The 26,448-nt window shown below is 35.1% G+C and overlaps 3 protein-coding genes across 6 annotated transcripts; 2 read left to right on the top strand and 1 right to left on the bottom strand.

The window, feature by feature from the left end:
• Nucleotides 1-445: 445 nt before the first annotated feature.
• On the bottom strand, nt 446-3,501 carry LOC126621592 (uncharacterized). 4 transcript variants are annotated; one of them, XM_050290133.1, is made up of 6 exons: nt 3,215-3,501; nt 2,751-3,087; nt 2,407-2,504; nt 2,151-2,303; nt 1,234-1,317; nt 490-750 (listed from the first exon to the last, which is right to left on the bottom strand). In XM_050290133.1, exons 2-6 carry the CDS (start codon nt 2,801-2,803, stop codon nt 731-733), a joined length of 408 nt encoding a protein of 135 aa, XP_050146090.1. In that variant the 5' UTR covers nt 2,804-3,087; nt 3,215-3,501; the 3' UTR covers nt 490-730. The 4 variants fall into 4 exon arrangements, 3 of the variants coding, with proteins under 3 accessions (XP_050146090.1, XP_050146088.1, XP_050146091.1); XR_007623102.1 differs by lacking the exons at nt 2,751-3,087; nt 3,215-3,501 and having other exon boundaries at nt 446-750; nt 1,234-1,836; nt 2,407-2,742; XM_050290131.1 differs by lacking the exons at nt 2,751-3,087; nt 3,215-3,501 and having other exon boundaries at nt 2,407-2,736.
• Nucleotides 3,502-14,420: 10,919 nt separating this feature from the next.
• Nucleotides 14,421-20,506, top strand: LOC126621588 (uncharacterized). The gene is made up of 22 exons (XM_050290127.1): nt 14,421-14,668; nt 14,817-14,986; nt 15,388-15,467; nt 15,910-15,996; nt 16,148-16,198; nt 16,288-16,405; nt 16,499-16,555; nt 16,638-16,702; nt 16,789-16,872; nt 17,005-17,055; nt 17,160-17,222; nt 17,310-17,356; nt 17,472-17,541; nt 17,634-17,696; nt 17,853-17,942; nt 18,029-18,067; nt 18,146-18,373; nt 18,453-18,538; nt 18,762-18,810; nt 18,892-18,972; nt 19,068-19,161; nt 19,809-20,506. The coding sequence occupies exons 2-22, from the start codon at nt 14,869-14,871 to the stop codon at nt 20,114-20,116; spliced, it is 1,929 nt and encodes a 642-aa protein (XP_050146084.1). The 5' UTR covers nt 14,421-14,668; nt 14,817-14,868; the 3' UTR covers nt 20,117-20,506.
• A 508-nt stretch (nt 20,507-21,014) lies between these two features.
• On the top strand, nt 21,015-25,897 carry LOC126621590 (uncharacterized). Its single transcript, XM_050290130.1, has 8 exons — nt 21,015-21,401; nt 21,495-21,547; nt 21,670-21,729; nt 21,835-21,912; nt 22,972-23,101; nt 23,313-23,365; nt 24,289-24,474; nt 25,467-25,897. The coding sequence occupies exons 1-8, from the start codon at nt 21,083-21,085 to the stop codon at nt 25,614-25,616; spliced, it is 1,029 nt and encodes a 342-aa protein (XP_050146087.1). The 5' UTR covers nt 21,015-21,082; the 3' UTR covers nt 25,617-25,897.
• The last annotated feature ends 551 nt before the right edge of the window (nt 25,898-26,448 follow it).

Here is a 26,448-nt window from a genome sequence, read left to right as displayed (position 1 = left end):
AGAAATTCTAATAGCCCTCAAGAAAAAACAAATAAAAGGCAAATAGTACTCATTGGCTCCAACCATTTGTCCGCCACTGCTAATGAGAACAAGTCAAATGCGCAAATGGTTGGTGCCAATGAGAGTGATTCTCCTTGACACCTTTCTACAAACAAATTATCGCAATTTTCACTACTAGAATTTTGGCTAAAGGACATTCTTTTCATTGGTGTCTATTATAAAGAATAGGCACTGACATTGGTGGCAAACCCCAATTGCCACCAAACAACCACTAAATAAAAGTTCATGTCCTATATAGAAGTCTCTATTGCTACAATCACCACCAATTAGATAACGGTGGCACAATGAATAGTTACACCTTTGAAATATTATATAATTTTTATACGTCCGTGTCCATGTTGTAATATGTTTTTTTTTAAAGGGCCATTAAATATATATATATATATATATATATATATATATATATATATATAGTTAATAGACTGTGTATACATGTTAATAGACTACACAGAATTGCATGTTTGCGGTAGTCTTCCTTAACTAATCACATATTAAAAAAAATCAGGTCTAAAACCAATGAGCTATACTAAAAAATATGAAACCATCCGTCAAAGTACGAAACATGCACCAAATTTGAAGGAAATTGCCACTTAAAAGACTTCACATTTTCTTGAACACCTCCAGCAAACATGTTTTTTAAGAGTGACATGCTCCTCGTAATGCTTGAGCCTCAGTAATTGCTATCTCTACCTGCAAACACATAAGCACATGGATCAAATGACTAAAATATACACAAAAGTATGCCTTTACAGTTTTATTGTTTCCTACAACTTGCATAAAAAGCATATACTTGCGAGTATGAGTCTCTAACATTCCACACGAAAAACTGATGTGGCAAGTAGATCATTTTTCAGGAGATAAATTTATAAGTCTCAATTTCACAAGTGATATACTTGCAAGTAGATAAATTTTCGATCAGTGGATATGGTTATCAATTATGACATCACAAAAACATTCTAAAGGTAAGACTCACTGTTTTGAACTAGTGGCTTGATGTTATAAGTGAACCATTTATCTAATTTTTGGGTCTTAATATATTACAAATTCAACATCAACACAAGCACCAACAAATTTCAATTTGTTTTCATTTCTTTTTATTCCTTTTTGTTCAACCCAATTAACTTCCCTGAGAAATAAAACAAAAGGTAAAGAGAGAAAGAGAGAGTTCTCAACCTGGCTCAACTTCGCCTTTGGAAACTAGGCACTGGAAATAGAGATGGACTTCGTGAATATAGATAGACTTGGTGGCCTTGAAAACTAAGTAATAAGATAAATTTGTTAAGTAATTTTATCATGCTCAGGTTTTTTTTACTTCACAAGCTATACAATAAGGACAGAATAATTGTCCCACCAACTGGTCCTCACATTACCCACCTAATATCATATATAATATCCTTACCCCAAAAAAAAAAGAGTAAGGAAAAAAATGTACAGCAACTAAAATTACAGATGAGAGTTAAACATTAGAGTCACTTAAGCAAAAAGTATGTGCAATAAAAAAATTGAAAATTAAAAAGGAATTTTACCTTCAGCCACAAACCTATGCAGTTTCTTATCCCTCAAATGTACAACGATGACAGAAGAGAAACTAAGAACGGTATATAAATTTAAAGAGGAAATTACTTAAAGAGGTAATGTATAAATCAACGAAAAAAAAACCCAGTGGGAAATAATAAGATAACCGTTCTTGGATTTTAACCTGACAAATTCATGGCATTATTAGGCAGCCACAAATTTTCTGTTTTGACGGCCATTGTTTTCAATGGTCTTTATCACCTGGATTCAAGACGACAGACAATCAAATACAGCTTACGCCACTATAGAAAATAAATAAAAATAAAGCTGACACCTTCATATAAGTTAAATTGATCAAACTCAAATACCAAATTGTAGAAAAATTAATCGAAACCCAAATACCAAATTGTAGAAAAATTAATCGAAATCCAATTGAACAGAGACAAAACCCAACTCAATAACCGAGAGAACAAAACCCAATCAGCAAAATCTCATATTCAAACCTAGAAATCACCAAATCAGACAAAACCGAGAAAACACAATTGAACACAAGCAAACCCCATGAGGAAAATCACCTGAGCTGCAGACTCCGAGAGCCAGAAGTGGCGGAGAGATTACAAGTTTGGGCGAGTCGGCAAGGTCGAGGTATAAAGATCGACAATACATACGAGTTTGGGCTCGGTGGGCGAGGTCACTGACGTGTGCGGAGCTGAGGGCAATAAAGGGACCTAAAACCCGAGATTTTGAATTGAAACCGATTGAAATTTCTTAGATTGAAAGGAAAAATAAATCTAAAAAATGGAGAAAAAAAATCATAAAATTGAAGGGGACCTGAAATTGAAAACATGCTGTCCCCGGCAAACGAGCTGACGAGTGAACCGTCCACGTCTGAGACGTCAATGAGGAGAGGTCGTGGATCTCCAGTCGACCTGAGGATAGACAAATCCGATAAGGACGTTGAGAACGTATATCCCCAAGTCATACGACACCACGTAGTGTTAGAATTCCTGTCCCACATTAGGCAGACGGTTTGAGAACAACCCTTTTAAATAGAATTACTCTATTCTAACTAACATTGAGATTTTTTGTATTAAAACTTCACACTTGACGGATTAAGTAGTTGGTCAAATGAGAATAGTAACGGTGTTGTTGGAGTTGGCCCATGACCCGTCTACCTGAAATTTAAGATGGTATCAAAACCCGAAAAAGTCTGTGAATGTGACATCATTCAGCTCGGTAGGCTCTCTATCTCAATCCGAGGAACTGAACTAGAGCTCAGGAAGAAGCCAGCCCTAAATTTTGCTTATGATAGTCGACTTCTCACGAGGGAGTATTAGAATTCATCTGTCCCACATCAGCCAAAAGGCTTGAAAATAAGCCCTTTAAATAAAATTATTCCACTCTAACTAACATTGAGGCATTTTGTATTAAAACTCTAAACCTGACAGATTGAGCAGGTAGCCAAGTGAGGATAGTATCGATGTTGTTGGAGTGGGCACATGGCCCGTCTACCTGAAATTTAAGACGTAGAAGCAATGACCTGAGAAAGCTTTACAATCGAAAAGGTAAGGGAGCTACGGGCAGGTGGCCAAGTGAGGATAGTATCGGTGTTGTTGAAGTGGGCACATGACCCGTCTACCTGAAATTTAAGACGAAGAAGCGAGGACTCGAGAAAGCTTTACAATCGAAAGGGTAAGGGAGCTAGGGTTAGGGAGGAGGAGAGGGGTTGAGCGCAAGAAGGAGAGAGAGAGACAGAGAGAACGGCTGGTTGAAAATTAGGGTTGAGGTAAGTTTCGTTGTTGTAGCGAAGAATGGGAGATGAGATCGGCAAATACCATGGTTGTTTTGGGTTGTCGGCAGTGAGAAAGGAGAAAAATATGGAAGAAGCAGAGAAAGAATAAGTGGGAGTGAATTGAGTGAAATATGAATAGCAGCGGATGTTGAAAATATCTTTTAGGGTTTGATAACTTTGTGTTTTATATGGAAGTGAAAATATATGTGGAATAATACTATTAAATAAGGCTAATTATATTAACATCTCAAAAATTGTTGAATAAACCTCACATACTTAATACACCCCACATTTGCTTTTTCACTTAAAAATTATCTTAATACACCCCGCATACTTTCTCATAATACCCCCACACCCCACATTCTCAATATACATCTTATATTTTGTACATACACCCCACATTTCTCAAATCTTGTAACACTAATTCTTTATTTTCAAGGATTGAATCTAACCATTTGAACGTTTAGTTTGCCGAAAGATTTCAAATCATCTCCCAAAATAGTTCAGAGCTCTGCAAATCCTTGTCAAGTACTAAATTTAGAGGCTTTGGTGGGGATTTCAGTTTTCTTGATGGGCAATTACAAACATCCGTCTTCGAAATGGTAAATGGGTTCGGTGATGCAACAAGAAGAACTGGGTTTTGGACACCACCAAGTTGACTTGTGAGAAAATTGAACTTGAACAACACAAGTGATCCTTATTCAACTTCTAAAAAGCCTAAAAAAAGAAAGACATGCGGTGCTGAGTCTTTCCGATAAAAAAAAAAAAGACTCTCGTTAGTGCTAACAAATAATGCTTCTATATATATTTCACAAGTCTTTAGACTTAGTCTTGAACAAAATAAATAAAGACCCTCTCTCTGCTAGTAGAAGTTAATTAATAAATCAAAACTGAAGCGGTCTCAGATTTCTTTAAATACAGGCCATGTCTCTCCTCATTTTCCATTGATCATCTCCCAGTGACAAGAAAAGAAGAAGAAAAAAGAAAGAAAAACTCGCGATGAGAAACGTACGTCAATCAAACGGCAAAAGATTGAAGTAGGAGTTCATGTAGAGAATGGCTATCCTCAATTTGTAAAAGTAGTTTATGACACTAGCACTAATATGACTCATGTTACCGGGTACGCAAGATTAATATGAACACTAAAAGATGAATATGAATATAGAAGTTTAAATAATGCAGCAAACACAAGATTAAATAATTATCGATGTCATTGAAATCACTAAAACAATGAAAACTATGAAGTCTTACCTCATGTAAAGCTCCCAAAACATCGATTTCGTGTTCCATTCGTCAAAAACAATTTTTCTCAATCAACATGTTTGATAGTTTAGAAGATAAATAATACACTAAAAGTGATTTGAAGTGTATTTATAAATTTTTTTTTAAACCTAATAAGGTCAAAATTGTCATTGCATAGTGGAGTAAATAAGTCATTTAATATTAAATTTTAATGTGAGGTGCATTCAACATTTTTGTGGGGTGTTAATATAAAAACCCTTAAATAAATATAATACTATTTTTGACAAAAAAAAAATGGAGAGCAAAATTGAATCGTAAGTTAAAAAACAAAACAATATGACTTTGGTTTCAAAATTTTTACAGTTGACACCAATAAATAGTGTTGAAAAGGTTTAAGGCACTAAATTCAAACAATAGTGACACATACATTTACAACGCCACTAATAGAAAATAATGTCCTTAAATCGGTGCCCTAGCACATTTTCTAGTAGTGTTTGGCCAGCAAGACAGGTGATGGTTTTTATGTTGTGCATATGGAGGCCAATGGAAGGTATTACAGGGCACGGATGCCAAAAAGCGGGCCTCGCAAGGAGGAGATGAAGTTGGTCACGTATTAATGTCAACGCTGACGTGGTCACATGTAAAGCTGAGGTGTTCAGCTCTTCATGGACCGTCCAACTATAAAGTATCATATACACGTACCTACCCAAATGGATATGTAACTTCCACACTTCAACCCACGTTGAGTATTAAATGGTTTAGAATGAAGGATAAGCTTAGTCAGCACCACGTGTCCCTATTTATTATGCCATATAAAGAAAATATTTACATAACACCGATTCACTAGCACATACCGTCTTGTGTTAGTCAAACAAGTTTACACATGTTTTAATTTATTAGCATAAAACATTATATTAGTATACTCATGTCATGCAAGTATGTTACCAACCTTTAAGAATATTAGTTATGGTTAAGGAATATAAAACCCTAAACTGGTGTAGCATTATTTCATTTATTTGTTCCGACGTTTATTGGGCTATATATAAAGTTTATTCTTTTCTGGTATAAACCCTGATTGATATGTGCTAGATCATATGTAAAAAGGTTTGATTCTTCCATATATATATATATATATATATATATATATATATATATAAGGTTTCACTATAAAATTAATTGTCAATATAGAGAGTAGTTCAATTTATTTATATGTCCATGCAAGGTCTCTTCCATATCATTGTGAGATTCATTCTTAACACAACCTTCACATGTGACGAATTTTCAAAATAACACGTGGACAACATATTGGGATGACATGGAGCTAGCAGTGTGGCTGTTAGGTTTCACGTGAGACAACTTACTATGATACTATGAAAGAATTAAGTTGAGGTTCTACCACAAAACTAATTGGCAATATAGAAAGTAATCCAACTTACTTATAAGTTTATGCAAGATCACTTCTTCTATTAATGTAGGATTCATTCTCAACAAATTCTGATAAGTCTTGAAAATTACGGTCGAACATCCGGCTTCCCTAAAAAAATAAACAACTCGGAACAAACATCTGCAGGCGCATAAGTTCGAAGTAATAACGATATCTTTCAGTACGTGGCCCCGAGTCTCTTGTTGTTTGGCCTGCATGCATTTCAGTTGGGGGTTTAAAACAATAACCGTTTGTATTTCTTCTTATTTTATTTATTTTTCATTGTTTGATACGGTTCCTCTTTGATTTTAGTTTTTTTTATTGGATTTTAGTAAACCGTTGAGAAAAAAAAAGAACAAGAAAAGAGAAAGACATTCCTCTAGCATTACATGTCGTTCATTGTGTATTGTATATAAGTTAGAATTTTTCTCAATCTCAACCATTGTTTAAATAAGAAGGTTAAGATTGAATCCAAAACTACCATAATTTCAATCAATTAATATTTGTACATATATATGAAATATGACATTGATTAATGAACTAAAAAACTGTAACTCGCATACACGTAACTCGCTGTGATTAAAAAAAGACATTTCACATGCGTAGAAGTGTGGGCAAAGAGATTATTTAATATATCTGCATGCATGCAAACATACGCCAGCTTGCCGGCCTTGGCTCCCACAGCCTTTTCTCTATGGCCCTCCCCTTCTGCTCAGGTCAGGTCACCCCCTCAATCCTAATTCCCATTTACTCTCTTTTCTCATTAAGTATTTAATTTGCTTATCAATGTTGTGGATATATATGCAACTGAGTCACTTTAATGGTCGTATTCCCTAGTGTGTATATTCCGAAACTTATTGGACAAGTTATGGATGCAAATTTCTTCCTCCTTGATCTTGGACAAAATTGCACCTATAAAATAAATAACACATTTGGTTATGGCCATAAGCCTCACGTGCCCACGATGAATTGGGGGGGGCTTAGGCCGAAGAACCTCCGATACCAAAGTTAGAATTTAGAGAGAAATAGTGTTTAGAGAATTTTGGGATTTTTGCATGAGTATTGGCTTAGCTTTTTGGTGAGAATGGGTGTATATTTATAGGGATAGGAGGTGGCTAGGGTTTTTTGGGTTTAATTAGGAGTTACAAAATAATTATTTGTATAAATGGGATAATAAAATGGAGAAAAGTGAAAAGGGTTAGGAAAAGGAAGGTGGATTAGGTTTTGAATGGGGATAGCCGGCCATGTGGTGTTTTTGGGTTGAATTGGATGTGTTTTGTGGTTATTTGGATATAATGGATGGTTTAATTGACAATTAATGGGTTAATTAGGCAATAAACCCATTAATTAGCCAATTAACATAATTTAAAAGGAATGTGTTTGGGAATTACCTTGTAGAAAGGATTTGATGAGATGGACTTTGAATTGTTACCTATTTTGGGCACTTCTGTCTTGGTTGAAAGAGGGTTACCCGCTGCTTGCGCGTAGGAACCTCGTTGTACTGCAAGGGTATTTTTGTCATCTTTTACCCAATAATCCACGTGTCACCTTGTGATTATTTTTGGCTCCACACAAGTAGCGCCCACAAGTTTAACACGTGATAAATAAGTTCTAAGATGATTGACATAAGATGAATGATGCAGGTGAATCTATAAAATTATGACTAAAATCTTCCATTAACATTAAGCACTCTAAGTTGCGTGAGTAATGATTAGCTTGGATATATGAAAGTTGTTTTCATCTGGTTGTCAATGGTTGCAAGTTGGAGTCACATGGATTTGAAGACGATATAAATTTGTGAAGAGTAATGAATACCAATCGTGAACGCAGGGTCTTATTATGGTGGTGTACAACTTTGTTGTCTAACTTGTCTTATCTCGTTATAAAAATATTGTTAAAGTATCTTATTTTGTGTAAATATATAAATAAAAGTAATGCTTACATCTCAATGAATGCGAATTCGAAAAAGAAGAATTTGAACTATGAGATGAGTATGGTAAATACTTGATACCAGTAAGCTTACAAAACCTGACCATAGACGATTTATTTTAAATTCTGATTTGTACATATATTTGAGTAGTTTACTGACGTTGTTTCAGAACAAACTAACAAGGGAAAGAAAAAAAAAAGAAAAACTACAAAATAAACCATGAACAAAAGGTGCTTAGGCATACTTTTATGAACAGTGCATATGATTTGGAGGTATTGATATAGTTATGTATGAGGAAAAATAATTAAAATTATAGCTTAATTCATTTGTATTAGAGAGCGTGGACTTCTTGTTCAATAGTTGGGTGCACTAACTAGGCGTGGGTTGTTTGCTTCAATAGTTTCAAGTGATCATTTCTAATCTCCTTTTATGGCATGCTAATTATCTTATATAAGTGAGCTTATTAGTACAACAATCATAAGTTTAGTGCCTTAAGGAACAATTATTTTGACTTTTTGCTGTAATCACTTCATGTATTTAGATGTGCGACAAGAAGTTATCCTAAAATCTGAATATATATACCTTAAAAAAATGAGAGTGGTAGATTGGTTCATTGGCCGTTGGACGCTGGTTAGTAATTGGCAGGTAGTTTTCTTGGGATATAAGGATGCTTATTTGATCTTCTATTTCCTTTTTGGACTGTTATTTTATCCTTTGAGTTTTCCACAAAGTTCTCTTTATCCTTTAAGAATTTTGATCCCATTTCTTGTTCTTTGTTTTTCTCTATTTTATTCATCTTTTTAGCACTTTCGGAAAGTGGCTGTGGATCAAAACCATTAACTCGATCAATGTGAATGCATGCGAATATCCTTTTCTTCCATGCTCAACTCACATATATTTTTCTTTTAATTACCCAACTAAATAAACAAGCATTTTCTTAACTTTTTTTCCCTTGCGAAAGGAGATCAATTAAATTTCGTCACAAAATTATCAAAATAAAAAAATAAGGTGGATCCCTTGTTGTCATATGATAGATCTATTACATTGGAGATAGCTTAGGGCTTACTTGGTGGGGTTACATTCTAAAGGAATTAGCAAGTGGGTGGTCGGGACCTCTCATTTATTCATACTTACTGTACTTGAAAGAAAAAAATATAAAAAGGAAAAGGAATAGGTCTCCTTTTAACAAATTATATTTCGATGTAAATTGATTTGGGGTCAGTTTGCAGTGGGTTAATTATATTTTGTTTCTTAATCTTGTTATCAAATTGTGGAAGATGCATGATTAAGGGAAATATTCTTTCTCCTCAAAGATTGACTTTGATGTTGCAAAAATCAAGCATTATTGGAACTAAAAAGCAAAAAAAAGATGGAAGTAACACCTCTCGTGGCTAAAGGCTAAAGCAATATCACCGCCATCCAATTTTCTGCCACCTCTTTTTATCTTGTTTGCATCCTAAAACGGTAAAAGGTTTTGAAATTTTGTGCATTAGGTAAGATTTGAACCCATAGTTCATGCAACAATCAGGAAGCGGCTAGATCATTTGCGTCGGGCGCTCAATATGTGAAGAATGTGCACATATGGATATAAATATCATACATACATGTGAAACAGAAAATTAGAGGCCATGTGTTATGCCACTGCCTGCACACCTTTATAGATGGCCTAGTTATCACTTTATGTAAAGGGATCCTCATTTTTTTCAGAAAAGGGGGATTAGATGTGGGGTTTACTCCACATAGAACTTCAACGATCCGAACTGTATATTTTATAAGTTTCAATTCATATATCATCCTTACAAAAATTCAATTCAATCCGAAATCATTTGCTTATTTAATTATCAAGATAAAATTTCATTGTTTCTTATATAACAAAGTTCAATTCAATTCGAAATCATTTACACCTCATAAATCATTTTCTATGAGGTGCAACTTAAAAAAAAAAAACGATTCAGATCGTTAAAGTTCGATTTAATGTGAACCCCACATCTAATCCTCACTTCCCTTAAAGATTTCCTTACTTTAAAAACCCAAAAAACAAAAAAAGATTTCCTTACTTTGAGATTGCCCACACCACTCGATAACTTGTGATAACTTCTGAATAACTAACCATCCAAGATCCTAACACGACCAAAACAAAAATCCATTTCCGCCGGAACGTTTTTGTCTTGTTCAACTGTTAGTACATAGCATCAGCATATTTGTTTCTGATAAAAGAAAATAAGTTGAGGCCTCTCCTCCCAAGAAAAGGGAAGAAGCCAAATTACCAAAGACAAACGAAAAAGGGAAACCTAATACAGGTGATAACAATTATTTATTATCTATAAAATATATATACACGCAATCTATGTTATAAGGATAAGGTAACTTCAGAGGTAGTAAAACTATATTATCCTTTTGTAACTAAGATTACGTCTTCTCTTATACTTAAATATTTGTTATATCTTAACGGTATTGAACTATATGTTGGATATTTTGAGTAAAAATTTCATTGTCCTATATTAGTCACTACCAAAAAGTTATCTAACTTTATAAGGTTTTGTCCTTTATACAAAATGATTGGAATGATAGACCATGAAGAATAAAATTAAACTCAACCTTATGGTTGAACTTTCGAGTACACTAATTAATTGATAATTAATATTAATATATAATTAATTATCAAAAGATGGGCCTTGGAGCTTTTGGGCTTGGGCTCTAATAATTAAATTATTTAATTAATTTCGGATTTAATTAATTAATTATTTTTTATATCAATAGACTCATCTTTTCACATGAAGTATGAAGTGATAAAAGAATGCCATATAGAGCAAAGCACCCATCTGAGAAGATGTCTCCCAACAGACGCATCCCATTCTCATATCTGTTACGAACAAGCATAAACCTATTATATATAAATTCATCTGCATGGCATTTAGAATAGAGAAAAATAAAATTCTTCTTCTACAATCCCAAACATTCTTACTGAGAAAACCACAAAGAAATTTGTCAGAAGTCAAGTTTTCCAGTGTTAGAATTCTGACTTAAATCGTGGAATCCTGGTGAAGTAGACGTCTGTAGAACTACAAGCACTGAGTAGGGACATAATTTATGTTTCAAGGACATTACGGTACGCAAGCCTCAATCTTCAATTTGTCTGTTTAATATTATTTCGTTTTGTTCATACCTTGTTAAATTATTTGTTCACATTTATTATTTATTAGCATATATAAATTTATCATTGATTGTTGATATTTATCCAATACTGTACACATAATAAACCTTTGATAGGGTGAAGTGGGAATTAGTTAGGTTTAATTTGTAAGAACATCGGATATAGGTATTAGGTTTTGGCTTTTCTATTTAGGGAAGAGAATTAGGCCTCGTTTGATAAAGCAATTAAAATGTTTAGTAAAAATAAAATATCTTACTTATTTTAAAAATAATGGTCTCTAAACAACAATTTTTAAAAGCATCATGTAGGTTGCTTCTAAAAGTTGCTTTAATAGAAAGCAGAGTTGAACATTTAATAAATATTTTCAATTCTTGTAATACCCTCATTAGTTTTAAAAGTGACATTATTTAACCTTCTACACTCATTTTAACCCTTGAAGAACAAAGTGACCGTCAACCTGCCACTACAAACACTAACCTTACACCACCACTGTCATTACCACGACAACCATGACCGCCACCACCGCCATTACAACCACCACAACCACCATTGTCACCACTATTGTTGCCACCATCGTTACCACCATTGTCACCATCACCACCATAACCAGTCGCTACTACCATCACTGTCATCGCCTCTACCCCCATTGTTACCTCTACACCTCAACCATCACACCCTACTATTGGCACCACCAACATATTGCTACTTTTGTCGCTGCTATCACGACTGCCACCACCACCACCACCACTACCCTCGCTACCATTGTCATCGCCACCACCTAACTACCACGTCCACTTTTGTCATTATGTACAATTATATCACTTTTACATTGAAATTTACTAAACGGTTTTACATTACTTTTCATACTCACAACACTTTTAAAAATACAGTTTATCAAAGCTCAACTGCTTTCTTTTACAACTGATTATTCTTAAAGCACGACATAACTTTTTTTTTTGTTTAAAAATGCAGCAATCCCAAATTGGCTCTTAGTAAGGTCTAATTTGTACGTATATCGAATATAGTTAAGAGGTTGTTGTTTTTCTTTATTTGGAGGAGATAGAAGAAGAATAAAATGCATATATTACGATCATAGAGAATTTTAATCATAATTTTATATTAAATACAATTATGTCACTTGCACATGAGATGATAAATAAATGTGGTACAAAAATGTGTTCTCCCTATCATTCTTCGTTAAAGAAAATAAACACCTCATCTAGTACTTGTGGTGAGTGTGTGACTGTGCGTTTATACATATGTATATGTATATATAACATAATGAGAAGTTTTATTCGAACCCGTATAACCTATCTCTACACCCTACTTAAACTTTAAATATGATTTGTCTTTTTTACTCTATTGTAGAATTACCATTAAATACAAGATGAAATCAACAATACAACTTAAATTTATCAATAAACCCATCCCAATATCAAACTCTTAGCAATCTTAAGATGAATCCCTAAGACTTGAGATAAAAAAAATGTATTGAACTTAATGAAATCGTGGTTTTGAGGATTGGAAGTATATTGCAAATTCTGAACTTGAAATATGAAACGAATGGTTGGTAAGAATTTATTGGTTCCAAGAAAACGACGGCGGCTCATGTTTGATCTTTATAGATTGCGTCTTCTGCATAATGTATGATTTAGGCAGGAAGTTACAAGAACTTACATAAGGTTATAATCATTTGAAGATTGAGATTTACAATTATAGTCTAAAGTCCATATTATCGTAAACAATTCTCCTAGTGATGTTCGCTTTCGAATATTTTGATATGTCTCTAGTGTTCTTGTAAATGGATCACATATTTACTTCTTGGACATCGATACATTTATTAAGCTCGTGTCACTTTGAGATATAGCTCGAGTCTTATAGGTAGCAGTCAATACCAGTTGGCTGATTTAACTTTTCTGGCATTTTGTTGAATTGATTTACTTAACTATGTTTGCTTCTTACATGTTCTACTTTCGTCATTCTACTCTACCCAAGAAAAATCATTTACAACTTATGATCGGGAGTTATGGTTTAGAGATCATCTTTGCTACTCAATTGGCAGTATACTTCCAATCCTTAAAAACACAATTTCATTGATTTTCATATACTTCAAATAAATTTTATTGCAGTATACTTTTAATTCTCAAAAACGCAGTTTATTGCAGTATACTTCCAATAAATCATTCATTTCATATATCAAGGTCAGAAATTATAAAACAATATTAAGTTTGGGTTTTTATTTTCTAAATAGGTGTAACGATAAATTTACATATTGAATTGAGTTTGTGAGGATATTTTAGGTAGTAAATTTGGGTTAAAGAGATATTGATAGTTTAATTAAAAATAATATGGGTATAAAGAGTAAATTGAGTGTAGAAAAAAGTTATATGGGTTCAAATAAAATTTCCCTAACATAATTTGAAGGTAGATGGGGAGAATACCATTGAGATTATTTGGTCATGTACATATGCATATATTTGGTAACAATCTGTGGAGGTTGCAAGATGGAAGGTTGAGTGTGACGGAAAGTAGTGGTTATAAAAAGAGGATATGTTTATTAATTATAGGGATTGTATTGCCTTCAAATTTGTTCTAGTTGGCAGAAAAGTTATACATTTTTGTCGGCCGGATAAAAGTGTATACCCAAACATTGTTTTGAAGACCTTCTATATATGTTAAATTTGTTAAAGTTAACAAAAAATCATGCAACATAAAATGCAAAATTGGTCAACTTTTACTAAATTATCCATAACCGACCAGTTTTCTAATTTATTTTAATTTCTTATAAAATACAATTAATTTGAAATAATACTATTCATACCATATTTTTATAACACATTTCTATTTAATGTGAACAGTCACATTATTTGAATTAATCAGATTTTTAAATTTAGTTCATTATTTAATAAATTAATAATTATAAAAAAATAGTTAATTAAATGATGAATGTGGATACCAAGAGTTTTTCTTCTTCATTTCCTTGGGTTTTGCAAATTTTTCAAATGATGTTGTTGTCCACATCAAATGCCACCTAAGGTGATATATAAATATGGTACAAAAACATGTATGAATATCATTATTCATTACTCATTAATTTGACAAGAATAAGGAGATTAGTGGTCGTGATTTTATATTATAGTTCACGTACAAGTTATTGGTGGGATGGGGTATACCGTGGCTGCTCAGCTGCAGCAGCTGTAACGTGAAATAAAAATTGATAAAATGGAAGAGCATAACCTTGGTCCTTTTTTTAGAGGGGAAAAAGAAAAATGGTTTTCTTTGTCTATAAAAGGCAGTCGTATGCCTAACCAATTCCTCACTGCATTAACTACCACATTATTCTCTTCTCTCTCATTTTCTCTGTCTATTGCTGTTAAGAAGCTGATGGTTTTTCCTTGCTTTGGATTTTGTATGATATAACACATCCTCTTTACACTTCTGTATTGGATTAAGGAGGGAGAGAGAAATCAGATAACGTTTCAAAGTCACCAAGAAACAACTGTAGAAGTTAAGAAAGTAAAGATTTAGTAAACACTACTGTGCTGGTGGCTGGTGGGTTTCTGTTACAAAGTCGAAAATTCATATCTAAATAAATAAATCCAACCTTTTCTTTTTCTTCTTCTTCTTCATTTGGTTTACAGAATCAATGCTGGAGACTAAAATGCTTATTGGCGTGATGGGATTTGTTTGATTTGCGTAGGAATAATTACACAGAAAAAGTTGGTGGTTTGAAAGAAGAAGGAGAAGAAGAAATGAAGTATGTTTTGGTGACAGGGGGAGTAGTAAGTGGACTTGGGAAAGGAGTGACTGCTAGCAGTGTTGGCCTTCTTCTCAAAGCTTGTGGACTTCGAGTCACTTCCATTAAAATTGGTCTCTTTCTCTTCTTCTTCTTCTTCTTTTTGTTCTTCTTGTTCTTGTTTTTGTTTCCTTTTATTTATTATTGTTATGTTGCTAATCTCTGCCGTTTTAACCTTTTGAGGCAACCCATTATGCCGGTTTTCTTGGAAAGCTCATCCACTTTTTCGTTTCCTTTTTTTTTTTAATGGAAAAAAAAAAAGATGCATCAGATTTAGCTTTTTTCTGCTAAACATTCTTCTTCTTTTTTTAATAGGTGTATGAAAGATTTTAAATTTCAATTAGTGTAACTTTAGGAAAAGAAACCTGAATGCCTGCAATTCTCTTATCAATCTTCATATGGATTTGCATCTCTTTTGTGGGAATTTATTTCTCGTTTTTTCTGATCATGATTTCTCTGTTCTTTTGTAATTCAGATCCTTACCTAAACACCGATGCCGGAACTATGTCCCCAATTGAGCATGGTGAAGTGTTTGTGTTGGATGATGGTGGTGAGGTACAGAAACTCACTCTCCTGCCCCTTTCTAGATACTTATTTCCTCTTCTTTTTAGGGACAGTTTGTGAGACGAACTGTGATTTGTTAGAAGCTTTGGATCTTCCGAAGAAAAGTTGATGAATGAATTTTTGGATAGCAAAAGGCAGAAACCTTATTGTTTTTTAACTAAGGGATATTGTAACTACTCTAATCCACAGAGAGGGGATTAATTCACACTCTGGTACAAAGGGGTAGGCACACCACTGTCCAACTGGCATAACCCACGTTTGCATGAGCCGAAAACTTTATTAATGAGAAATATTTGTTGTTTTTCAGTCTAATCTGAAATTTTGACTCGAAACTAATAAATTCTAAATATGAAATTTGGACTCAACTGTCAAAATCTGAAACAATATTTGCTAATTTGTTTTTTTTTTCTTTTTTTTTTTTCAATGTTCACAGGTGGACTTGGACCTTGGAAACTATGAAAGATTTCTAGATATCAAGCTGACTCGTGATAATAATATTACTACTGGAAAGATTTACCAGGCAAGTGAATATGTATAGATATATATGTGTGGGTGTGTGTATATATGATATTATAATCTACATAATACCTACTAGTGCATATTCCAAAAATCTCTGGATAATCTAGATGACCAATTAGCAAAGATTTGATTTTTCTTTTCTTGTGTCGCAGGAGGTTATTGACAGAGAGAGAAAGGGAGATTATCTGGGAAAAACTGTCCAGGTTTTTGCCTACCTCTAACTTTTGACTCCATAGTACTATATTTATTTAGTCCTTATGTTTCTCATATTTTTCCCCTTCTTTTTCTGCAGGTTGTTCCTCACATCACAGATGCAATCCAAGAGTGGATCGAGCGTGTAGCCAAAATTCCAGTCGATGGAGAGTCAGGTGCAGCAGATGTTTGTGTCATAGAATTGGGTGGAACTATAGGTATACATACATACGTACATATATATATATATATATATTTCACAACAACGTTCTTGATTTCTTTTAAATTACTAAAAAAATTTATGGTTGCAGGTGATATTGAATCCATGCCTTTCATTGAGGCATTAGGACAGTTCTCATATCGCGTCGGTAAGCAAATTGTATAACAAACTTCATATGACACATTATGTAAATTCTTTGTGAAAACTTGGTTGAATTTTTTTCATTTCAGGTAGTAACAACTTTTGCTTGATTCATGTGAGCCTTGTGCCTGTTTTGCGTGTTGTTGGTGAGCAGGTAAAGCTTCTTATAACTCGGTAAACTTTTCTGTTATGAGAAAAAAAAACTACTTTGCTCTAATGGATGTATCGAATCATGTTCAGAAAACAAAACCAACGCAGCACAGTGTTCGTGGACTGAGATGTATGGGTTTGACACCGCATATCATAGCTTGTCGCAGCACAATGGTCTCTCTCTCTCTCTCTCTCTCTCTCTCTCTCTCTCTCTATACATACACACACACACACACACACACAAACGCGCACATATGCTGCCAAATGTTTTCTTTGTCATGTTGCCTTAAGGTTCTAAATTTACAGGCACTAGAAGAGAACGTGAAGACTAAAGTCAGTCAATTCTGCCATGTACAGGTAAATGTTTGAAAAAATTTAGTTCAAGCATTTTACTTGAAATCTTGCTGTCTGCTTTGTAGGATGCTTACTTTACTAAAGCTCCAATGCTAAATATTTTGTAGAAAGAGAACATCATCACTCTCTACGACGTTCCCAACATCTGGCACATTCCATTACTTTTAAGAGTAAGTTGTTCTCCACAAATTCTGAAATGTATCGACTTTCTTAAATCATTTTGAATCTCTAATTATCACACGCTTCTGGTCAAATAGGATCAGAAAGCTCATGAAGCAATCTTCAAAGTGCTCAACCTTCAAGGGTTTGTCCCATGAACTCTTCTCTCTTTTTTCTTTTGCCATGTAATTTTGGGATGTAATCCTATTCATCAGTTGCCGTGGTGTTTTAGTTTTCAAACATTCATCCATAATGTGCAGATTAACAAAGGACCCTGAATTGGAAGAGTGGACTTCTAGGGCTGAAATTTGTGACAAGTTGCATGAGCCGGTAGGTTCCAAGACCAAAGCAATTCCTAAATTCATGCTTCTAGGTCTGTCTGTTGGTGGAAACTTGAAGTGCCAATGTCATTTGTGTAACAGGTTCGCATTTCCATGGTCGGAAAGTATACAAGCCTTGCAGATGCCTACCTCTCTGTACAAAAGGTGCACCTAGCTACCACTTAATTCTGTTACCAAGTGTTAATTGTTTTGCTTTCATTCTGACACTCAAATTCTGAAATATTACGTATGATTGAGCTTATTAGATGGTTTGCAAATTGGTGATGGTGCTGGATATAAAATCTGTACTACTTTCTGCAGGCTCTTGTGCACGCTTCTGTTGCTTGCGGCAAGAAACTTTTCGTGGATTGGGTTTCGGCTGAAGACCTTGAAGAAGCAACTGAAAAAGAGGTTATTAATACATATTATATTTATTTGTAAAATTTATGTACATTTTACCTTAGATAAAAACTTGACAGAAAATGTGCATATTGCAGAATTCTGATGCCTACAAAGCTGCATGGAAGTTATTGAAGGTTTGTACCGATGTTTAATAGCCTTCTTACGTTGTAGTTGCTTTCTTTGTTACCCTTCTGACTGGCGTATATCTTCAGGGTGCAGATGGTATTCTTGTTCCCGGAGGGTTCGGTGACAGAGGAGTGCAAGGGAAAATTCTTGCTGCAAAATACGCCCGGGAAAAGAGAATTCCTTTCCTTGGCATTTGTCTAGGAATGCAGGTTGCTGTGATTGAGGTTGCACGGTCTGTTCTAGGTCTGAAAGATGCTCATAGTGCAGAATTTGATCCTGACACTAAAAATCCCTGTGTTATTTTCATGCCTGAGGTCTGTATTTCTTGAATTTTTCAGCAAATGGACCTTATCTTGTTTTTCCTATTATCTGATCTCTGTGCCATGTAAGCAGGGCTCGAAAACACATATGGGAGGCACAATGCGTGTTGGATCCAGGAGAACATATTTTCAGTCTACAGACTGCAAATCAGCTAAACTGTGAGTACTAATTTGGAACGCAATACGCACATTTGATTTCCATAGATCACATTTGTTTGAATCTTCAATCATACTTTTTCATAAGAATCAAGGTTTCTGAGGAAATGATTGATCTGCAAGGATCAATCAGTAACTTGATTTAATACACATGAAAATCAGAGGGTACCAGCATGCTGAATGAGATGCCTATATTGGCTAATCTGTGCAATTTCCGTTTTGTTAGATATGGAAACAAACGCTTCATTGATGAGAGACATCGGCACAGATATGAGGTACGTAACATCCCAATGCAAACAGTTGTATACTCTATGACACTATTTTTGTCAGTAGGACTGATTCTGTTGGATATTCAGGTTAATCCTGAAATGGTAGCACGCCTTGAAAATTCCGGCCTCTCTTTTACGGGCAAGGATGAAACTGGCCAACGCATGGAGGTATAAACTTTCATTCTGTCTTTTTAACTTTAGAATCAAATGGATTTGTACACTGCGGTGATTCTGAGGTAACATTTGGTATATCGACATTACAGATTGTTGAGCTGCGTAATCATCCATATTTCATCGGTGTCCAGTTCCATCCTGAATTTAAATCAAGACCAGGAAAACCTTCTGCTTTATTCTTAGGTACATGCCTCATTTATCCTTAAACTTGTAAACTCAGCTTTGTGTTTCAGTTATACTACGTTACATAAACTTGAGACTTACACCGCACATACTGCTAGTTTTTGGTTAAAAGTTTTGATCATCGCTAACCTTCCAACCGTTGGATCCAATCTCTACCCTTGAGATTCTAAAAATAGCTAGAGATAAACAAAAACTGATTATTCATAGCAGTTGGTAACTTGGTACTCAACTTGAAATTAAGAGTGCTCAATCTTGTTCCTCTAAAAATTAGGCCAAGCTTAATTATTATGCAATTTTGTTCAATTGTTCCGTTAAGACTATAGGTAGAGAGGCCCAAGATCATTTAAACAGCTATACGAGACTTTAATTCCCCAATGTGGAATTCACACTCTCAACATAATAAGGTGAAAATTTCTGAAGTTGACCAGCCTGATCCAATTTACAGCTAAAAGTGTTGTCACATATTTGAGCTAGACGATGGTTCTTCAGGTTGTGTACCTCATTGCCGCAGTTTGATCATTTGAATCTTACTTTATGCTAATTTTGAGAACCCGAATTCAAAACTCTTCTCTACTCATAACGTGCATCAGATTGCAGAAGTAAAACAAAACCTTCTAAATAACCATCAATTCTGTAATATCGCGCAGGGCTTATAGCAGCAGCATGTGGGCAGTTGGACAATCTCTTGCAGGGCTCTGAGAGCAAAAGAAACGTCCCAAATCTAGCTGCCAATGACATGCTGTCCCAAAGGAATATTGTCCCAAATGGAGCAAGCAAGGACATGTCCCAAAGGACTAGTGTTCCAAATGGAGCAAGCAATCATATGTTCAAAGCAGCATGTGGGAGGAATGTCCCAAATGGAGCAGCAAAAGCATACCATAACGGAGCTGTAACAAAGTTTGCCAATCGAGCACAAGACGGTGCATACAGCATTTTCAATGGGATGCACTTGTGAAGGCAGTTGATGCCTCTACAATATTAACTAGTAGGAGATAATCTTTGGTTTGTGGTGTGGTTTAGGGGACGATTATTATTATTATTATTGCTAATTAGCAGGGGTTTTAGGTGATACAATATGATAGGATTGGTTTGTACAGTCTTTTGGTATATGGTTAGATATATAGCCATCCAAAGACACAAACGGTAGAAAGAACGGAGGAGAGAGCCGAGTCCTGTGGTGTTTTTTGAAAAGCAGGTTTCAGCTTGTCAAAGTCTTATGTGCTGCACTCGGAATTGTGCAGGGGATTTGTTGCCCCTTCTTCACCCCCCATGCAGCTCCCTACCCTTTGTTTTTGTCTTGATTTTAATGCAGTAATAACTATATATTATATATGCATTGGCTCAATATGGTTAGATGTATTGCCCAAATTAGCATTCCCATTGGCCACTACTTTCTCTGGATCAGTGCATTTTGTAATCAACCATGTTCATCTTTTGATAAATGACGGGTTTCATATCAGTGTTGAAGATAATGTATTGATAACATGTTAGTACGTTTTGTTATTAACATGTTATCAACAATCCGTCATTTAATAAAGAAGAAACATTATGTCCAAAAAAATAGTCCGAACTCCAAAAAAACATGTTCAGTGCAGATATTCAAATTACAATGGTGTTAAGTTTCTAAACTAAATGTTTTAAGTGCTCAAATCCAACCGCTCACCAACTTTGAGTAGTTATGGGTTCGCTGAAATGTTCAGCAAACCAGCAACCGAAGAATTCGGTAACACTGCCGAGCATAGAAAAATAAACTAAATAGAAGGATATTCGGTGGCACCCAGCCGAATAATTTCAAAACAAAATTTCCGCAGGTGGCCCTGCACTTTTCTGAGTGACCACATCCCTTTAAAACACCGAAAACCGACAAACGGATAAGAAACAGTGAAGTGAAGCTGCTGGGGATGGAAGATTGAAAGCAGCGATGGCTCTGCTAACTAATAGCCTGCTAGTCCTACGCGCCCAACAACTCGGTCCGAGTCGAACTCACGCCCCTGCTACGAGTTATCTATACCATTCGCATCCCTGTGGAGCAACATCCTCCGTTTCGCTTCGGTTGTGTCATGGGAACCGAAAAGTCAAGACACAAGCCTCCAATGCAGATAACCAAGCAGTGAAAGTGGAAGAGAAAAAGGAGGAGGAAGAAGAAGAATTTCAAGTACTGACGGCCATGAAAAGCGATTTCAACGACATTGTAATCGTCGACACTCCGAAATCGAGATTGCTGCTCCTCGATTCTTCTCGTATGTGTTTCTTTACATATTTTTCCTCAGTCGAATTGTTACCCATTATTTTGTTCTGCATTTATATGTTGTTTTTGTTTTGGGTTCGTGCAGATAATGTGCATAGCATTGTTTACAAGGACCAGAAGTGGACTGCTTCCTACTGGGTATGTGTATTTCAATGTGTTTACGCACCCAAGTTTGGATCTTCCTTATGCAGTTGAGATTAGATTAGAGTATCGCTCGAATATGTGAAAGAAAGTCTTTGTGTTTGTGTTGTATTATGCAGGATGAGTTTGCTAGCTTGCCTGCTATTGTTCCGAAAGGTCCTATTGCCATCCTTGGCTTGGTAATTCGTTTCATTTTGGACAAATGTTGAGTATCTTGTGAAATTCCTTTCGTATTGTAACTAGTGTTTTCCTGAGTACAACTGTTGCTGAATTGTTCACGGCAGGGTGGTGGAACAGCTGCTCATCTGATGCTCGACTTGTGGCCGTCATTGCAGCTTGAAGGTTGGGAAATTGATCAAATTGTGAGTGTTTTGAAAAGCATTTGAATTGACTTCATAGGTTTGAACAATCCTTTATAATTGCACTACTTGAACTATACATATATAAACGAAAGTTTTTTCATGACATTGAATTACTATCATGTGGTAACTTAAAGAGCACATTCAGACTATTGAACAAAGGATTCAAAATCACTTTGTTTCAGTTTGAAGCATTATCTACGTAGACATCTCTAGTCCTAAGCAGTTCTATGCGCTTCATCTTATTTCAATTCTGATGTAATTTGTTCGGTGGCTGCAATTCTATTGCAGCAATGCCAAGATTGCACTGCATTACTAGTGCATTTATTGGTCATGGGAATCATAACACGTGAATATGTTATGGGAATTTTCAAATCATATGCCACCGGTTTAAATCATGTTGATGGCGTGGGCCTGCTAGGACAGTGTTTCTGTCCATTGTCTAGGAGAGAACATGTAAATCATCTCAATGTTTCCCTAACTGGGCTTGAAAATCTTATATTCGTGGAATACAGTGGCATCACTATCTAAGGTCTTTGCCCTTAGCAGCACCTTTAAGAATAGTAATCCTAACAAGTTCTTTCTGGAAGAAATGCAAAAACCAAGTATATGGGCAGAAAATTATTTAGCTGTGAGAAAATTTCTTTTGAAATTTATTAAGTTATGAACATAACTCTTGTCTCAAATAGCTGAAAAGTATGCAGAACTACTGAAAAAGTCAAACACACAAGGTTAACAACATTTAGATTAATAGAAACATCGCGGACAAGAAAAATATCACTAAACAGGCTACTTGGTCTGCAGTCCATTTCTTAAAAATGTTACCTTCAGAAGTTGTACTATCTCATCTGTTTGGCTCTCACGACTAAACTCACTAAGCTGCATTGTTTGCTGAATATGTATGGACTTGGACATATGATTAAACTAATATACGGGATCCATTGTGGTTGTAATTTTCAGTTTTGTCATATGTTTAATCTTGGAAAATCATATTTGCTGATATATGCTATGATCTGCTAGTATGGTGAATGCTTCCTTACTCAATATTTCAAATGTTTTTAGTTGATTGATAAAGCAAGAGAATATCTTGGACTGTCTGATCTTGAGAAGCGTACTCAAGCTGGTGGCGTACTTAATGTTCATATTGGTGATGCCCTTTCTCCTTCAGTTAATATTCCTGGAGGATATGCTGGTGAGATCCTTGTCTACATGGCTCGTTGTATTACCTGGCTCACATTTTTTATTTCTTTGGATGTTGTGGACAGATTCAAGGGTTTGTTTTGTAATTTATGTACTCCTGTGCATACTTCCCGAGTACATACATTGTATATGCCTCATTTTTTGCAATTCCCTACAGTTCTGTCCCTACTGTATTGCTAACTTGTTCTTGCAGCAAATATCAGGCATTGTCATTGACTTGTTTTCTGATGGAAAAGTTTTGCCACAGTTGCAAGAGGTATGAAGATGCTATCTGACTTATTACTTCTCCAACATTTGATACACTTCATCTCCAGATGATCATCTTGTCATCAATCCCAGTTTTAACACATCAATATCTGGAAATATATAGAGAATGCTATGCACTTGAACAATCTTATTCTGAGTTCCATTAGAAAGACCTAGAAGAAGTATTTTGAAGGGGTATAGTGAAATTTCCATGAGAATTTATGCTTTATGCAGAGAATGCAATTATTTAATCAAGGAATAACAGGAGGAGCAAGGAAATAAGGAGAGAGAAACACGTATGGATTTAGACTTAAAAGAGTCATCTTGAATGTGCAGAAGAAATCGTCAAATGTCATTCAGAATACTGCTTTGACTTGGCCAGAGAAAACAGCCCTTGTAAACATGGATGTGAGAATGAAAAAGGAAGTCATAAAGGAAGGACCCATAGGGAAGTGATGTTAAATGTTGTTAAATGCAGGATCAATATTGGTTGAAAGCTCAGTTATAAGCAATCTAAGTTTTGAGATCAATTAATTGTAAGTTGTACAAAAATCAACAGGCTCACGCACTTAAGGACGTTTTGCAGAAGTCTGACTTTAGGGTTTAATACAGATAATGAAGATTGAAACCAACAAAATGTCCAGTTATTATGTATGCTCAAGTTACGTGTTAAGGTAGGAGCCTGGTAAGAAACAATCTGGATCTAAGAATTTGTACAACCTAGTAATTTCGCTAGGACTAGCTACTATGTACTTTCATACTTGCTAATTGTATTTTGGCTATCGCACAGCTGTCCTTTCTTCCAAAATAAGCTATGATGTATCCAACTGCCTATATGTCTTGATAATTTTGTTGTCCTCCATTTTGACCACATCACACGTTACCTTGTGTTTTAACTTTTAAGTTATGATTGTTTTGTATTTTATATGACAGGTTACAACTTGGTTGGAATTAAAGAATCAGCTGATGCCCTATGGCCGCCTAATGGTGAATTGTGGCGGCATAGATGAACCATCTGATGTCAGGGATGGAACAGCTCATCCAAAAAATATATCCACCGATGACAGTTGGCTACCAAATTCTACTATCCAGGCATTATCTAAAGCATTCCCCGGACAAGTAGGGCTTGTTGGCTTGAAAATCTTTTGATTAAGTATTTCCAGCTTGCAACATCTAATTACTTATCAGGATTGCACTAATTTGTTTATTCTAATCATATTTACAAACCGAAGTTTGGATTCTAATATCACTGATGAGACAGATGAGCTATTTTTCTTGTTTATTGAAAACTTTGAAGTCCGAAAATATAATAGGCATGTTTTTTCTGTTCTGTGAAATTGGAATGGCTCAAATCCGAATGTATTAGTCTTGAATCACTTATCTTTCAGAGTTTCCAAGGGTTATCTGCAATCATGGCTAGAGCTAACAAGTTAGGTGGTGCTCTTGCACCTGTATCCGTGTTTGAGTTTGTGCATAAGCACAAAACACAATGAACTTGTTGGTGTGTCGTGTTGATATAAATTATATGAATTATTGGGCTTGTGTTTTTCAGCTTAAATTTTGGGATCAAATTTAGATTCTTTGATTTTAGTCAACGGTTTCTTAGCTTGGTAATGAAGCTTTGATTGTCTGTCTGATTAGTAATTATGTGCTTGAATCTCATGGTAGTTGGTCATTTCCTAAGTTTAAGGATTTAAGTTTTGAGTAACACTGAACTGAAACAATTACTTTCCACTGAACACCCCATGTGTCCTCTGCTTTTACGAATACCAAACTCGATACAGAGAAAACATGCAGTATATACACAATCTATATGAAGAAAAATCAACTTAATCTGCTCATTGCTTTGAAATATGTTTTGAGTTTTTTTGGGGTACCATCGCTTCTCCCTTGTACTGAATTCTGTAGTTAAAATGCTATGATAATTTTGGGCGCCAATTTGTTAATCATTAATTTGAGCTTCTTAGCTTTTCTGTGCATTCATTCTCCAAGTCTTACATGGATCTCATTGTCTTCGTTCATGCTCTGAGTCAATCAGATTTTTGTTTCATTTAATAGGTAGTGCCTCTTATATTGAAGAAAGCTCACGGTTTGATATATGAATTACACAGGTAAGCTGGAAGAAAATGCCGCAAACTTTTGGTGAAAATTATCTCGCACTGACGGGACCTTTGCCAGAACTGAATTCATGGTCTGCTGCAGTAACAGGTCCTTTGACAGACAGTGTGAAGCAATGGAGACCATGCGAACCTTTTTCTTGACGGAGTACTCTAGCTTTTGTTGTGAATGTGATACATTAAACACCCACCCATCATGTTCTTGGAGATAACTACAGCGCATCCCCAAACATCACATGATCACAAAGAATGCTGCATCAGCTGAGGTTTAATCCAACGAGTGAAGGTTGAAACAGCCTACACTAAGATGTATACATTACTTGTATCTTAAGCTTACAACCAACAACTTGGTCAGCTTTGCTCTAATTTATCAGTTTTTGCTACATGCATCCCAAATATATAAGATCAGATCAAGCGTTACCACCCTTTTTATGTTTCTGAATTTTGCACAATATTTTTAGATTCTTGCAACATCATGGGAAACCCAAGATACAGTAGATTCATTTGACCAAGAGAAAATCATGTTGCTCCTCTCTGGTTACTCATGTGCCTTTCCAATTTTTCATATGCAACCATACTTTGACCGCTTGTAGTTGCGGTACAGCTCTTTGTTTGACATTCAGATGTACCCTAATCCTTTTCTGAAGCAACGATATTCTAATTTAAGGGGCCTTGGCTAAGACAGATAAAATAGTAAGCGATAATAATTAGGTTCCGAACTTGTTATTCATGCAAGTAGAACCTAAAATTTTTTAATTACAAGTGATAAAGAATTACCATATCAATAGACTCTAGTTTAGTGACAAGTATATTTTATTATGTTAAATCTCAGGACTTGTATCCAAAAAGAAAAGTCAAAATAGTAGATGTTTGATTTTGTGGTTTAATGGGACGAACACAAAACGCGCCATAAGAGTGTTCACTTTGCATGCATCTAGGTCGCCATGCAAATTAATAATTTAGAGCTGACCAGAGA

Source organism: Malus sylvestris, chromosome 5, assembly GCF_916048215.2.
Source record: "Malus sylvestris chromosome 5, drMalSylv7.2, whole genome shotgun sequence".
NCBI classification, from domain to species: Eukaryota; Viridiplantae; Streptophyta; class Magnoliopsida; order Rosales; family Rosaceae; genus Malus; species Malus sylvestris.
The sequence above is the reverse complement of the archived record's forward strand: the minus strand, read 5'-3'. Positions and strand labels throughout refer to the sequence as shown.